Source organism: Falco punctatus (genome assembly GCF_963210335.1).
Source record: "Falco punctatus genome assembly, chromosome: 1".
Lineage (NCBI taxonomy): Eukaryota > Metazoa > Chordata > Aves > Falconiformes > Falconidae > Falco > Falco punctatus.
In genome coordinates, this window is record NC_137580.1 from 94,744,760 (window position 1) to 94,758,619 (window position 13,860).

Consider the following 13,860-nt stretch of genomic DNA (forward strand, 5'->3'; position numbering starts at 1 on the left):
AAGCCAGGATCACTCGGCTGTTTATAGCTCCAATGCATTAGACTGCAGAAAGACTGCTGCATGCAGCAAGCCTTCTCCCCCAGCTTTCACAACATGCTTCCACAGCAAAGGCTGACAGTTTAAGGACGATGCCAAAGCAAAAAGCAGTGGGATGGACAGGGAGATGGCAGGGATGAGGGGGCTCTCTGGTCCCCCAGACAAGGAGCAGTGTCCCCAACACAACCCCAAGGCATGGAGTAGAGAGTGCGTGGCAGTTCTGATGTGTGGAGACTTGACAGCTCTCTCCCAGCTCTGAAGATGAGTGTTTTGAACAAGTGCAAGAAGATCTGAACATCTCAACACTTCCAAATGCCCCAGAGCAGCTGCTTCCCCTCCCTTTCCACCCCTCAGCAAGTCAGCTGCTAAGCACCCTGAAATACTGGGGTTTCCTCGTTTCTGCTGAAGCACAAGGAAATGCTTCTGAAGGGCTGAACAACAGGTGGGATTGTCTTTTTTTTTTTTTTTTTTGGCAGCTAAATAACCAGCTAGAATTAGATAATGTCACTAGAATACATTAAGAATATAATCTCATTAGCAACCCAAGGACAGTGATGTTTGCTTTCATGATACAGCCTTCTGAATGATTACTTATGACACCACTCCCAGCAAGCCTGTTGCAACACCAGCCAGCCCAGAGCCAGGAGCTCACTGAGCCACACTGGCCACCAGCAGCACTGGGAAGTAGGAAGCACAGAGAAACCAGACAGTTTGCAGAGCCTGGGCAGGGGACTCACATGCCCTGATACCTGCGTATTGACGTGACTTGCACTGGCAGAAGGAGAAGATGTGGAATTAAAACTCTACAGTTTGAGAGCTGCTGCTACTCCCACCTCTGCCACTGATCCACCACATGACCATGGGCAAGTCACTTTGGTAGCTGGTTTCTGCTTCCTCACCACCATACTGGGAATGACCACTGTCCCTTCATTTTGAGAGTTCAGGCCTGCAGCAGCATCTGCTCTGCACAGGAGAGCCCAGGGCAGTGGCAAGGCCAAAGTCCAAGTGGCATGCCAGAGTCTGCACTGCCAATCACTGCTGGCTTATTACTGGGCAGGCAGCTGCTGGCAGGGACATCGGCAGGGACAGCCCTTGCCAGGGAGAGGAGGATAAGAGACCACAAGGAGGAAATGAAGCTGTGGAGATGTGAGCAGCTCCCTGCCCTGCATGAGTGACCTCCCAAGGAAGCACTGGTAGGGACTCTTACAAAGAGACTTAACTTAGCCTTTCCCAGGTAGCAGCAGCAATGCTTCCCCCTGACAGGGGAAGGGAACAAGCAAGCGCTGGACTGGCAGGTGTGGAAAAGCCCAAGCCCAGCCAAGCTCTGGGGGCCTTATTAACATTGATGGCAGGACCTTGGTGGGGTGGCACCGGCGATTACAGCTGGGCTGGCATTAATGTGCTCATCTTGGGTGTGCCAGCTTCTGAAACTGCTGTAGCCCAGAATATAAACTCTGCTACTCTCATGTAGCTGATAATGGGAACCCAGCCCTCTTTCTCCAAGCCACCAGACTCTATGAATGCCAAATATCTGATGTGATCAGGAAAGCAAGGGCACTCAGAGGCATGCCACGACCCCCCGCCCTGATGCAGATGCAGCAAAACAACCTTCAGTTCTACCAGAGGATGTAGGGTCCATTCAGACTGGGAAGTCAGAGAACCCCACTGGATGCCCATGATGTTTTCCAGCTTGCAGTAAAGACCCTAGGCCATCCCCAGCTGGTTGCTGGGGGGAGTGACCGGGGGGACTTTGGGCACAGCCAGAGCCCCAGGACGCAGGCAGGTTCCATAGCTCCTGCTGAGGAACAGCCCTTGCCTGGCCCAGGTACTGTAACGTCGTGCGAGAAGCTTTGTGGTGGGGAGGCTGTCAAACACACGGAATCCTTCCTTTATGGCGAACTCCCAAGCCAGGTCAGCCACGAACTCTGCATCCTCTGGGCTGCTTTCACCTGGGGCTAGTCTCCCTGGGGACAAGGGAAGAACAGGACACACTTGTTTGAGAGAGCCCACGTTACATAGTCACATCCCAAACAGCGCTGTGTGCCCTTGTCTGGGCCAGCCCAGCAGGACTCAGGGAGCCACCTCGCTAAAGGAATATGAAAATAACATCTCAGTTTTATCTGATAAAGACTCTCAAGACAGACTTGATGTATGCAGATAAACACCACTGAGAGTTCACACCACCTCTCTGCTTCTGAGTCTCCCAGCAAAGGCCGGTGCTTAGTTCGAAGGTCTGAGAGCTCAACCTGTAGGATATGGCTCCGACCTTTGAACTCTGGCCTCTGCTCAGTTCTCCCATGAAAGAAATAAGATCACACAGCAACCTGTGATCAGCACAAACAGCAAACAGGAACAGACCAGACCTCACATCCAGCAAAAAGCAGCTGCTGGAGAAAAGCCTTTGGCCCTTTTTTCTGTTTGCAGGACACAACCTGACACAATACAGCCTGTCTGAGAGGCTATAGCAGCCTCACATCCTCCAGAGCCTGTGCTGGAGCAGAGGGGGAGCTCTGTGCCTTACAGGACACTGTTCCCATCCCTCTTGACCACATGCAGCAATAACTCGCTTGGATGACTGCTTCCAGGTCACTAATCTCCAAACACAGAGGTGAAACAAGATCTCTCATTTTGAGCCCTTATTTCCCATTAGAACTCTATGCTGAAAGCCCAAGACTTCCAGATGTGCCATTCTGCTGTAGCACCTGGAATTTCAGAGCTCTCAGGATTCACAGCCAGGAGCACCCAAACCCTGCAGCACGTGCTGCCGGTGTGACCTCTCCCGGTTCAGTGTGAGGGCTGTTCCCACAGTGGTGCTCGTGTGTCTGTGCTCTGTGACCTGTGCAGCACAGAGCTGGCGTGGTTGTGTTCCCCACCTGCCAGAGAGTGTTTGTAGAGTCCCTGCAGCATTGCAGCCAGTCGGAAAAAGGCAAAGGCCATGTAGAAATTCCAGTTCTCGGGGTGTTCCACTCCCATGTGGCCACAGTACATCTGGGAATACTCCTCTGCCGTGGGGACTCCCAGGTGCCCCAAATCACGCTTCCTCAAGCCTGGAAGATGTGAAGAGGTAACAGTGAGTCAGCAGATAGTGAGGAGCTCAGACCTTTCTAGGGCTGTAGTGAGGCTTGTGGCAGAGCCACGTAGCTGTGGAGCAGCAGAGACACCTGCACCCATCCAACACCTGCACTGCTGCCATACTGTTTCCATACTGGTTTGGCACCAGCCCACGTAGGTGAAATGCATACAGGGCAGTTTCTTCAGTAGGGTTAGACTGCGAAAGCAGTGACTGACTGATCTCCCTCCTAGTGATGGAACCATTTTCCTCTTGGTTTAACTATATTTTTCTTTATAACAAGTGTATAACTTTGTGGACATCCCCTTCTGGGCTGGCCTGGTTCACAGCTTTCGCACCCAAAAGAGTTCCCCAGCTTCACAGCTAAAATGAGAGGGAAAATAATCAAAACTAAATTTTAAAGGCAGTTTTGCAAGCTGTGAAGCAGGGCACTCCCCTCTGGGGCCATCCCTGACATTGTTGCTAACAGAGCTCCACGTGCACCAGCGAGGACAGGGAGTGTGTGGCAGAGTATCTGCCAAACAGGTGGCAGATATGAGGCAAACTGGGGGTGGGGTGACCACGGCACAGAGCTTACGCACGTGCAGAAAGATGTTTCCCAGGGTGGAGGGGTGAAAGGGCAGAGCAGGGAATACGGTACAAAGCCCACAGCCCTTTCCAGCTGCAATGAGCCCAACTGTCAGCTGAGCTCTCTAGGCAGAAGCCAATCTGTTTCTGAACTCTGGTTCCTCTCTCTCTGTGTCAAATGTGACCTTGCCCTTCTCTGTACCTCTCAGTGCATTAAAGTGAGGTGGCAGGAAGTAGGCCATACAGCTATTCGCCAAATCAGAGATGGGATCTCCTAGAGTTGAAAGCTTCCAGCCAAGGACAGCAAGGACTTCTGGCCTGTCTGGATGAAAGACCAGGTTGTCCATCCTGTATCAGAGGGAAAAAGAGATCAGAAAAGTCTTAAGAGGGGGAAAAAAAAATCCCAACGCTCAGCAGCAGTAGGTGCTTTCCAGTGCTCTTCACTCTCTTCAAAAACTGCTGAGTCCTTTGGGAGGCTGCACAAGTGAAACACTAATTTCTGCAAGCATAGGTCAGGGTGGATGAAGGTGACTCAGTAGTGAACTCCCTCATTACTGATGAACTGAACTGTACTTTGAAGAATGAAACCAAGTTATTTAGAGCCTCAGCTCATTAACAGATGTTACAGGACAGGCTAACTAAAAAGTGAAGCAGGCAAGTCACCATCCAGAGAGATCTTCTGGTCATTTCAAAGGCACACAGTAATGCCAGGCCCTGGACTGTTACTTTCTGTAGATGATGCATAGTACAGCCTTCATCAATTTGAGCCCCAGGAGAGGGCAGCAGCCTACTGAGGAGGAAACAGAGGGCAGCCATCCTGCCAGGTTGCAGAGAGCTCACCAGCCTCCATTCACACTGGAACTGTGTGCACTCAACCTTGCCAGAAGGAGCCTTGGCCCAGAACTGGCACACGCCTGCAAGGAGCCTCACAGCCCTGGCAGCCAGGGTCTGACAGCACAGAAGTAGCTCTCAGCATCCCTCACCTCTGTCCCCAGCCACCACGCTCCTGCCTGACTTCTCCTGTAACACTGGCAGGTTTTCCCATATGTCCTGCAGCATCTCACCAGCCACCCAAACTCTTTCAGCACCAAATTATCATTAGTAAGATGCACCAGGACCGAGTTCTAGGATTCCAGAAACAGTTGATGACCCCCCAGTGTTAGAACAGTGCTTGCAGCTGCTGGGCAAAGAAACTCTGAACCACCAATGAGGCAGCAAGATTAGAACTAGACATCAGGAGACAGGCTTCCAGTTCCTGCCCCTAGTTTCTCCACTCTCCTATGGACACTGCTTTAAACGGCCACAGATCAGTAAGCAGACATCACTGGGGAAAACACTAGAGCTCTGGGTGCAAGACAGCACCAGCCAGAGCTCTTGGGATATGTTTCTCATGATAGATGTGAAGGGCTTGTGGCTCTCTAGATCTTGTTACCTGAGCAATGCTGAACTTGACCCAGAGCCCAGCTTTCAGAGTGCTCTGGAGCTGCTGTGCCAGCTCAACTCAGCACCTCTTTGGAGTCTGCATATTGCTTTACACTCTCTCTCCCTCTCTGCTGCCTGGGATGTGCTCCAGGGCAGTGCTGTCAGCCAAGCAGTACCTGAAATCACCATGCACAACTGTTGTCTTCTGAGATTCAGGAAAATGCAGAGGCAGCCACTCAATCAGTCTCTCCATTGCTGGGATAACATGAGTTTCCACAGCTCGATACTGCTTTGTCCAGGTCTCAACTTGCCACTGAATGTAATTACCTGTAACAGAGAAACAAAGGCTCCCAGGGAAAGGGACTGACTGGCACAAAGAGGCTTCAAAAGGGATGCATAAAAGATGCATGCAGAAAAAGTCAAAAAAGCCAGGCAGATCTCAGTCCAGCACTCTGAAATAAGCTCCAAGAGTTTCATTGTGATTTCCAGGGGTCTCATATATTCTTAACTGGGCACTGGATTTGATATTCTGGTGGAAATAATCAGACCTTGGACAAAAATGTAAGTTCACCAACTCCAAGAAGCTGAGATAGCTCTGCAGAGAGACTGGAGGAAGTTTGGTCAGAGATGGCAGCAAACAAGTTACTCCTGCACCCAGAGTACAACTCTTCCTCATGGCAGGAAGCTCTGGGGACTACTAAGAGGAAACACAGACCTGGAGGATCTAAACCAGCTCTCCACACCTTCCCACCACACCTGTGGATTCGGACACTTTGCTGCGCATCTTTACTTTCCCAACTGCCCCCCAACTTTGGCCCAAGTCCCATATCTGAGCCTATCCCTTGAAATGCTGACGCACAGGAGAAGAAAACAGTGATAGAGGATACATAGCCTTCTCTTACTGTGCTCCCCAAGGTCCTCCAGCTCAGCTGCTCTGAGGTCTGTGCTGTGGATCTTGGAGAGGACTTGACTCATGGCAGCATAAATAGCTCTCCTCTGGCTCGGCTGCAGCTCAGGGAGGGAGACATCGCTGTAGACGCGGCCAGCACAGTGCTCCATCAGGTAGAAAGGTGTGCCCAGGGTGCTGAGGAAGCAAGGTGAAACCAGTGGGCCTGAAGTTAATCCTGCTACCTACCACTCCTCAAGTCTCACCTGCATTTTGAACATGCCCTCCAGGCCTCACAGCATGGCAAGGTGAAGAGCAGCCTCAACAGCACCTGAGCACTCACACTGTAGCCTGGGCTCAAGCCCAGCGCAGGATGCCAGGTGGTGGCACACAGCTGTAGCATGGTTAGTCCTGGTCCCTCCAGCCCCAGGAAGCTGAGCTTGGGGCCAGGGTACAGCACCAACTGTCTCCCTGCCTCCCCTGCAGTGGGCTCTGGAGCCAGGCTGTCAGACTGCAATTGAACACCACGAGCAGTGGACACAGATTTAACTGCAGTGCAGAGACTTCATTACCACAGCCAGCAGAGATCTGAGCGGAGCTGTGCTGACTGCAGGCTACACAGGGTGTCGTGGCTGCAGATTTGCTGCTATCATGGCTGTAGCTCTCGTGGCAAGCGTGAGGTCTGGCAGTGAGAAAAATCAAGTCCTTATTGGAAACCTGAGCATCCTAAATCAGCCGGAAGCCCTACAACATTGTTTTATAGCTGCTTTTCAAAGGAAGACAGCATTGTGATTAATTGCTAAAACAGGACACATCTAAACCAAGCCAAATAACAGTGTTACTGTCCTTTGAACTTCTAGAGGCTCCTCTAGCGTGAGACTGGGCAAACACTAATTAGATCAGTGCACTTTGTGAGGTCTGGCTCCTTTTCTCTCCTCTCATCTTTGCAGGAATCTGGCTGAAGTTGTCAAGCACAGAGTGAAAGCTGAGGGACAAGATTACCTTCTGTCCTCGCAGAGGGCAAGTACAGTGGGAACAGGAACACCAGCCTCAGAGAGTGCCTTCAGTACCCTGCCAGGGTGAGTCAGAGAGCCATGTCAGCACAGAAAGGTATTAGGGAATCAACACTAGAACTGCATTGCTGCTAGGCACACACACAACATTGGAGCCCTGTGCTCAGTTTTAAAAACACTAAGATAATATGGTTGGGGGTAGGTGAAAGAAGCACAGCAAAATCTTCATATGGCCCAGAGTCCTGAGACCTATCCAATACACCCTGGAAAACCAAAGGGAGATCACAACTGCAAGTGCCCTGCTGTTTCACTGCTGAGGCAGCAATCTCCAGCACCACAAACTGGTTTGCAGCACGAGCCCTTCAGCACGGGGCTCCTCATTGCGCAGCTGCAGTGTTGTGCTGCAACCTCTCTCCCACCTAAGGTGCCAGACGTGACAGTACGATCCTGCGTCTCCCAGCGTGTGCTGGGAGAGCTGTGGTGTACTTCCATGGATTGGAAGGATCACAGTGCAGGAGTGGGGAGGTTGCTTTTCACAGGCATGGTCCTAACTGCACGCTCACCGCCAGCTACAGGGCGGTAGCACAGCCTTGCCTCTTAATCCAGGACTGCTCATGCTAGCTGTAGCAAACTGACAAACCACAGACCAGGATATCGAGCTGTGCAAAACGCAGGGAGGCAGATGTGTGATGTAGAACAGAAAAGCCAGGGTTGAAATAGAGCACTCTCCCTAGGATGGGGTTGTTTGGGATCTCCTACATGTCTTCCCCGCTGAGCTGGCATGAGGAGCACAGCTGCCTTCTCACCTGTACTCCCTTCTGACAGCAGGGCCTGAGGGATGCAGGCTGCCAGAGGGCTCCTTCTTCAGCACCAGCAAGCAACCTCCAAACTTGACAGAATAGGTCCGGGTGGACTGTCTGTGACCAAACTGCCGTAACACTAGTGGGCCTGAAGAGTTGAGAGCAGAAGGTCAGCAGACAGAAGCACGAGCTGGGATTATTTCTCACCACTTCTTGAGGTTTTACTTCCCCTTCCTGTGCCTGGGTCTGAGATGCCACTTGCAGCAATCAGGGACCTACACCTTGCTCCAGTGTCCCAAATCCCTGGGGAGCATGGCAATAGCTCACAGATGCCTCACAGGCCAGGAATATTCCTGGCATTTCTTTGGCAACTTGTGCTCAACCCCTCCCAAATGAGGAAGTCCTAAAATGTTGTTTCCCATTTCTGGAAACAGCGTCAGATCACTGAAATGTGAATGGCTGTCCCATTCGCTTGGAAATTAGGAGCCTTTCATTAATATTATTCTTCAATGCACCTGTCGTATGATGGAAAGAGCCGATGGCTCAAGAATATGTGAGCTTGCCTACTGAAGAGCAAAAAGCACTGCAATACCTGTTGCATGGTCACCAAGAACATTTTCAAGGTACTTTTGCAGATGGTCTTTTGGGATTTCTGCACCCGGTCTCACTGAACGAGTATATGGAACAAACCCTTTCAAAGGAAAACCCAGATAGGTTTCTAGCTCTTTGAGTGCTCCTGCTGGATCATCAACCTGAAAGCAGAGGGATAGAATAACACTGGGTGATAGTTAAAAATAAAACTGCCTGGACAAGAAAGAGCTCAGCACACTTGTGATGCATTTATCTGTGAGTCCAAGAGCACTGATCCACTACGCCACAGGGGTCATTCCCAGCCAACACGGAGCACTGTTACCAATACTCACTGAGCCTCCCGCCTTGGTCTCTGTCCCAGAGACACACCTGTTACAGTAGGCACTTGGACAGCTGGACTAAGAGCTGGAATTCCCTGTGTGCGGTCCAGGGAAGCAGAGTTCACTCTTCCCACCAGTCCCATGCTTGCCCTTCCCCCAGAAGTCCCCTCAGCAAAGTAAAACCCCTGTGCTCACTATCTCCAAAGCCTGGGATTTAACTAGTCACTCCCCAGCTGACAGATCCATGAAGCCTCAGAGCTTCTAGAAATCTATTAAATGTGTCTTATTTTCTCCATCAGGTGGATGTGGTTGTCTCAACCACGCAGTTAAGGCTGTTTCTCTAATAGGGAACTGAGGTCCATAAAGGAGAAGCGATTTCTCCAAGGTTACGCTGGCTGTAGGGTTTAGAGCCATGAATGAAACAGACCAGTGCAGACTTTGGCAGCAATCCTCCCCTTTCACCCTGCCACATCCTGTAGGAATAAGGACAGGCTGGAACAAAAGGCTTGGCAACACAAGTCTGCCACTACCATTTGAAAATTCTGAGCCGTTCAAGTCAAACACAGCTCTGGACTTAAAAACCATACCCCAAACCATGCCCTGGTTGCACTTTGTACCTTCACCGTTTTAATGCCAAGCTGGGCTGCTGCTTTTAGGTTCTGGCTGCTGTTGTCGAGGAAGATAGATTCCTGGGGCTGAACGCCCAAGCGCTCCAAGCACAGCTTGTAGATACGAGGATCTGGCTTGCACATTCCTTCCCGATAAGATTCAACCATCTACAGCAACAACAAATGGATTATGCATGAGCCCACTGTGACCACAAACAGCTGTGCAGAGCTGGAAATGGAGGGTGGGAAAGGGACTAACAATCTAATTAACATGTGAAATAAAGGACACGGGTAATGGAGGGCTGACAGAGCTGGATAGGATGTGATTCAAGTGACTGTGTGGGTGCAAACTGCCTTGGCTGTGGCTCTGTCAGCTCAAATGAGCTGAACAGGATCAGCCAGTCCTCAGATGGAAGATATCCAATGAGATCTTACGATATAGGAAGCTCACTGGACATCCCAGACTGTGCTGAACCAATTGCTCAATGCTGTCCAAGAAAGCCTGGGATTGTACCACCTTCCAAACGATCTGAAAAGCGGTGCCCTGACCATCACGCCTATCAACCATGGCAAAGCGATCTTCACAGCAGCAGGGATGTTGACCATAATCATCTGCCCAAACTGGGATCAAGAAATTATTGAGTCAGTCTCTGAATACTCACATTGCCCTCACAACCATAAAAAATTCAAGAAAGATTTCACCCCTGCACTGACGGACACTCTAGGAATAAAAATTAATCTATTAGATAGATATCAAAGCCCATGCTAATGGAAATCCACATTCAAGTAATCTTTTTCCCCACTAATTACCGTGCAGAGCTGCTGCCTGCTGTTACAGAAGAGCCACACCGCATGAGTGATGACACTGGATAGGCCATGGTTATTGAAGTGCTTTGAAACAGTCTGGGATGAAAAGTACCACAGAGCATCACAACAGAGCATTCCTCCACTAAGAGAACTTCATAGGCACCAGTGTCACTAGTGTAACGCACAGAAAGCCGAGTTGATAATGACTTAATGTTGACAAGATGACTTTAAATAGTCCCAGGTTTTAAATGTGTTGATATGACAACTCTTTGCATATCTCATCATCTTAATCAAGGCTATAAAACAAACTCACATCACGAATAAACTCCTGAAATTCAAACATGTGAGTCGTGGCACACAAAAAAGCAAATTTTCTATCATGCTGAGTTGAGCCCTTGGAGCTGCCTGTTAAAGTGAAGCCACTTGAACCAGCCTCGTGGTTCATGGCTAATCTGCTTCATCTTTGCACCTGCAGCTCAGACAGATCAGCATGTTGGAGTAGTGGAATTTTTTGTAGCACAGGGGATGCTTTGCAACTCTTTTGGGATGCAACAAGCTTTAAAAGGACTAAATATAAAGTAGGCAGGGGCACTGGGTAATAACATTATTTCTTGCATAGCGCTCCAGCTTCCAAGTCCTTTATCAACATTGCTGCCTATGCCTGTTACATGTTCACTTGTGGTTGCATGGGCATTTTGTAATGAATTTTCAAATGCACAAGTACCCGCCACTCACTCAGACCCTCTTCACGGCCCAGTTGCTACAATGAATTACACCAGGAAACATTTTCACAGACTGCTACATCTAGGTCTACTAACAGGTGCTGCTGGTTGCCATTCATTTGGTACCTGCATGTAAAGAATTTCAGTTGCAGCCTTCCATAGACATAGGTACAGAAATGCATTTTAGAATCCATCCAGGCTTACCACATCAAAATGCTTTTCATCTAGGGGCAGAAAGCTCTCCCCATTCAGCAGGCAGAAGTTGTTGCTTAGAAGAGCTGTTTTAAGACCTTCTGCACGGATACACTGTACTGCTTCTGCCATTATGGGGAGCTGTGTCATCATTTCATTTCTGATTAAGTGCGAGAGAAAAGAGTCCACTGGAACACGGACATTTGCCTAAGAAACCAGAGAAACCCCAAGAACGATAATTAGCCATGAATGTTTTTTAAGCAGGAGGAAAATAAGAGTGGTTGGGTAGGTACGTTCCCTGATCATCTTATCTTGCTGTCCTACTTCCTTTGGCAGCAGAAGCCGTCAGTGAATCTCCCAGCTAAACCAAGTGGAACAAATAAACAAGCGTTTATTCTACAGAATAAACTAATTCTACAGAATTAGTAATTCACTAATTCTACAGAAGCAGCTGCAGAGATAAAGGGCTGATTTTGGGAAAAAGAAATGCACTAGGACTGTGCCTGCCACAGACTCAGGGCAGGTTAGAGGTAAATAAACTGCTTTACCATTCAGCCGGCAGGAAAGGAATCTGCATTTTAGACTGAGCTGTTTCAAAAATACTTTACTCAGAGGAGGATTCTTGCACTGTGTTCCTGGAGCTGTGGTGGAGGGGCCTCTACTGATCTTAAGAACGCTCCCTGGAGACCATGCTCTCCATCCATCAAGCACGTCCATGTATGAACTAACAGCAAAAGCCTTTCAGCTGTTTTCTGACTCTCTGACTTCTCACCTTGGCTGATCTTAGAGGTGTTTTGAAATAAAAAAGTTATTAAATGTGCAGGAAGAAGCTGGTGGAAGTGAAGGCGAATTCAACTGACCATCCTGTCTGGGTACTAGAATGATGATGTCAGTGAAAAGTCTGCCCTGATCAGACAGCAATGCTTCCTAGATGGTAAATCCAGAACCTTCCATCAAAAGATTTCTTTTAAAAGCTCCTCTCTCCTCACTGAACCACTACATTGCAGGATTCCATTTTCCTGCAGTCAGGAAGCACAAAGAGAGGAGGGGGGAGTTGGCTTACAATCTCAAAGCACTGCTGTCCCAATTCCTGCAAAAACTCCACAGTCGTCAGCTCTCCTCTTGTGTACTTCAGAGAGGGACTACTTTCCCCTCCAGAGCGTATAGCTTGCTGGATGGTGCCGGCTGGAATACAATTGTGGGCCTCCCAGTCTACATAAAGAAAAGTAAGAAAGCTAGGAAAGAGCACGTACGGCGTCATCAGAACTGGGAAACTAGCCTGAAATCCTCCAAGGTCTGATCGACCAGCACTCGTGAGAACTGACATGCTGGACTGGGGTCATTTACCCACTCGCAGAGAGAAGTTCAGGCATTCCCCCAGCTGAAGCACCTCACCTCTATTTTTTGGTGTGGTGCCCTTGGGATGGAAACACAGTGTCCTTAAAGTGGGCTTAAGGGCTGTACCAGCGTTGTGTGGCATCAGCCAGTGTCACTACGGGAGTTTCATTACCAGGTGGGTTCAGGCTCTGACCTGGAGCTGTCAGCACGGTTGCTGGTCACTGTCAGTTCTAGCACTTCTGATGGTCACAACAGGGGACCATCACCATCACCGCAAGTTCTTGGCTGTCTTACCAGAACCAGAGGTGGCTGACAGGGACGCCTGAAATTTATTTTTCCCTCCTTGCATAGAAAAAACAGGAGCAAATAAGAAATGAGAATGCACACCTGTGGCTGTCTTGTAAGGGGACGGGAGGAGCACTCCGCTGGCATCAAAGATCACAGCTTTATAGCGGCACCATCCAGATTGCCTCCGCCGGATTAACCCCTGCAGGCGCTGCCAGATCCCAGCACAGAGCAGGTAAGGGGTGCGGGCAGCGCTCCTCAGGTACATGCTGCAAACTGCTCAGAGGACGTTGGGAAAATTCACAAATGGCCCGTGCCCACTGAGGAGAGAGGGTAGGATGCAAAGTACAGAATTAAAAGGGTAAATATTTATTCGTGCTCATGAAGTGTCCCAGCCAGACTGGGCCACCCCAGATGAGGTTTTACACAGGGTTCTTAGACCCTTCAAACATTGGGGTACAACATGATTTTACCCATTGCTAAAGCATACACTACCAATTCCTAATCATAGCAAAACTTTGCAAAGCAACTGTATTTTTTGCAATATTTTTGTTGCTATTGTCTATTGATTCAGATGTCCATGAAGCCAGACTTGCTAGTTACTTACGATGCCAGACGATGCTAGGACAGGTTCACAGACATATTGTACTGGCTGCAGGACACTGGCGTTACCTCGATTATCCAGGGATATCCTTTACCCTTCACGGAAAGCTCTGTGCCATGAAGCAAAGTCCTTATTTCCAGGGCTGAGCTGTCTTTTAGGTTTTTTTACTTCAGCATGAGCCATACGTGTCAGGTGTGAGGGGAAATGAATAAAGAGTTTATTTATTGTTTTTATTTATTTTTCGGGGGGGGGGGCGTGCTTCAGCCTGAGGGGACAGGGCCTGGTCCCTGCAGCTTAGCTATGCTGCCACGGTACTGGGGCCTGTGGCCCCCCACATGCACCCCCAGCGCCCCAGCCCTGCTCCCAGCCCTGCAATCACCCCCGGGGGCTCCGGGCCCCCCGAGCCCCCTCTCCGCGCCCGGGCTCGGCGCAGCCTTGCCAGGCAGAGAGCAGGCTCCACCGCGCCGGCCCACCGCAGCCCCCAAGACTCGCGAGAACACACCTGGAAGTCTCGCGAGGAGCAGCTCACAGCCCCCCACGCCGCCCGCCGCCGCGTCGCCGCCTTTACGTCATCGCGTCGCCGGCGTGACCCCGGCGGG

General features: G+C 50.0%; 1 protein-coding gene across 3 annotated transcripts; it reads right to left on the reverse strand.

Annotated features, from left to right (window-relative positions):
* Nucleotides 1-535: 535 nt before the first annotated feature.
* On the reverse strand, nucleotides 536-13,847 carry ACAD10 (acyl-CoA dehydrogenase family member 10). Of its 3 annotated transcripts, XM_080390694.1 has the most exons (13): nucleotides 13,764-13,846; nucleotides 12,760-12,977; nucleotides 12,098-12,246; nucleotides 11,047-11,241; nucleotides 9,323-9,481; nucleotides 8,387-8,546; nucleotides 7,801-7,942; nucleotides 6,984-7,052; nucleotides 5,998-6,179; nucleotides 5,272-5,422; nucleotides 3,876-4,021; nucleotides 2,910-3,083; nucleotides 536-2,000 (listed from the first exon to the last, which is right to left on the reverse strand). In XM_080390694.1, exons 2-13 carry the CDS (start codon nucleotides 12,923-12,925, stop codon nucleotides 1,741-1,743), a joined length of 1,953 nt encoding a protein of 650 aa, XP_080246820.1. In that variant the 5' UTR covers nucleotides 12,926-12,977; nucleotides 13,764-13,846; the 3' UTR covers nucleotides 536-1,740. The 3 variants fall into 3 exon arrangements, with proteins under 3 accessions (XP_080246820.1, XP_080246821.1, XP_080246822.1); XM_080390695.1 differs by lacking the exon at nucleotides 6,984-7,052 and having other exon boundaries at nucleotides 13,764-13,847; XM_080390696.1 differs by lacking the exons at nucleotides 12,098-12,246; nucleotides 13,764-13,846 and adding an exon at nucleotides 13,330-13,733.
* Between the last annotated feature and the right edge of the window lie 13 nt (nucleotides 13,848-13,860).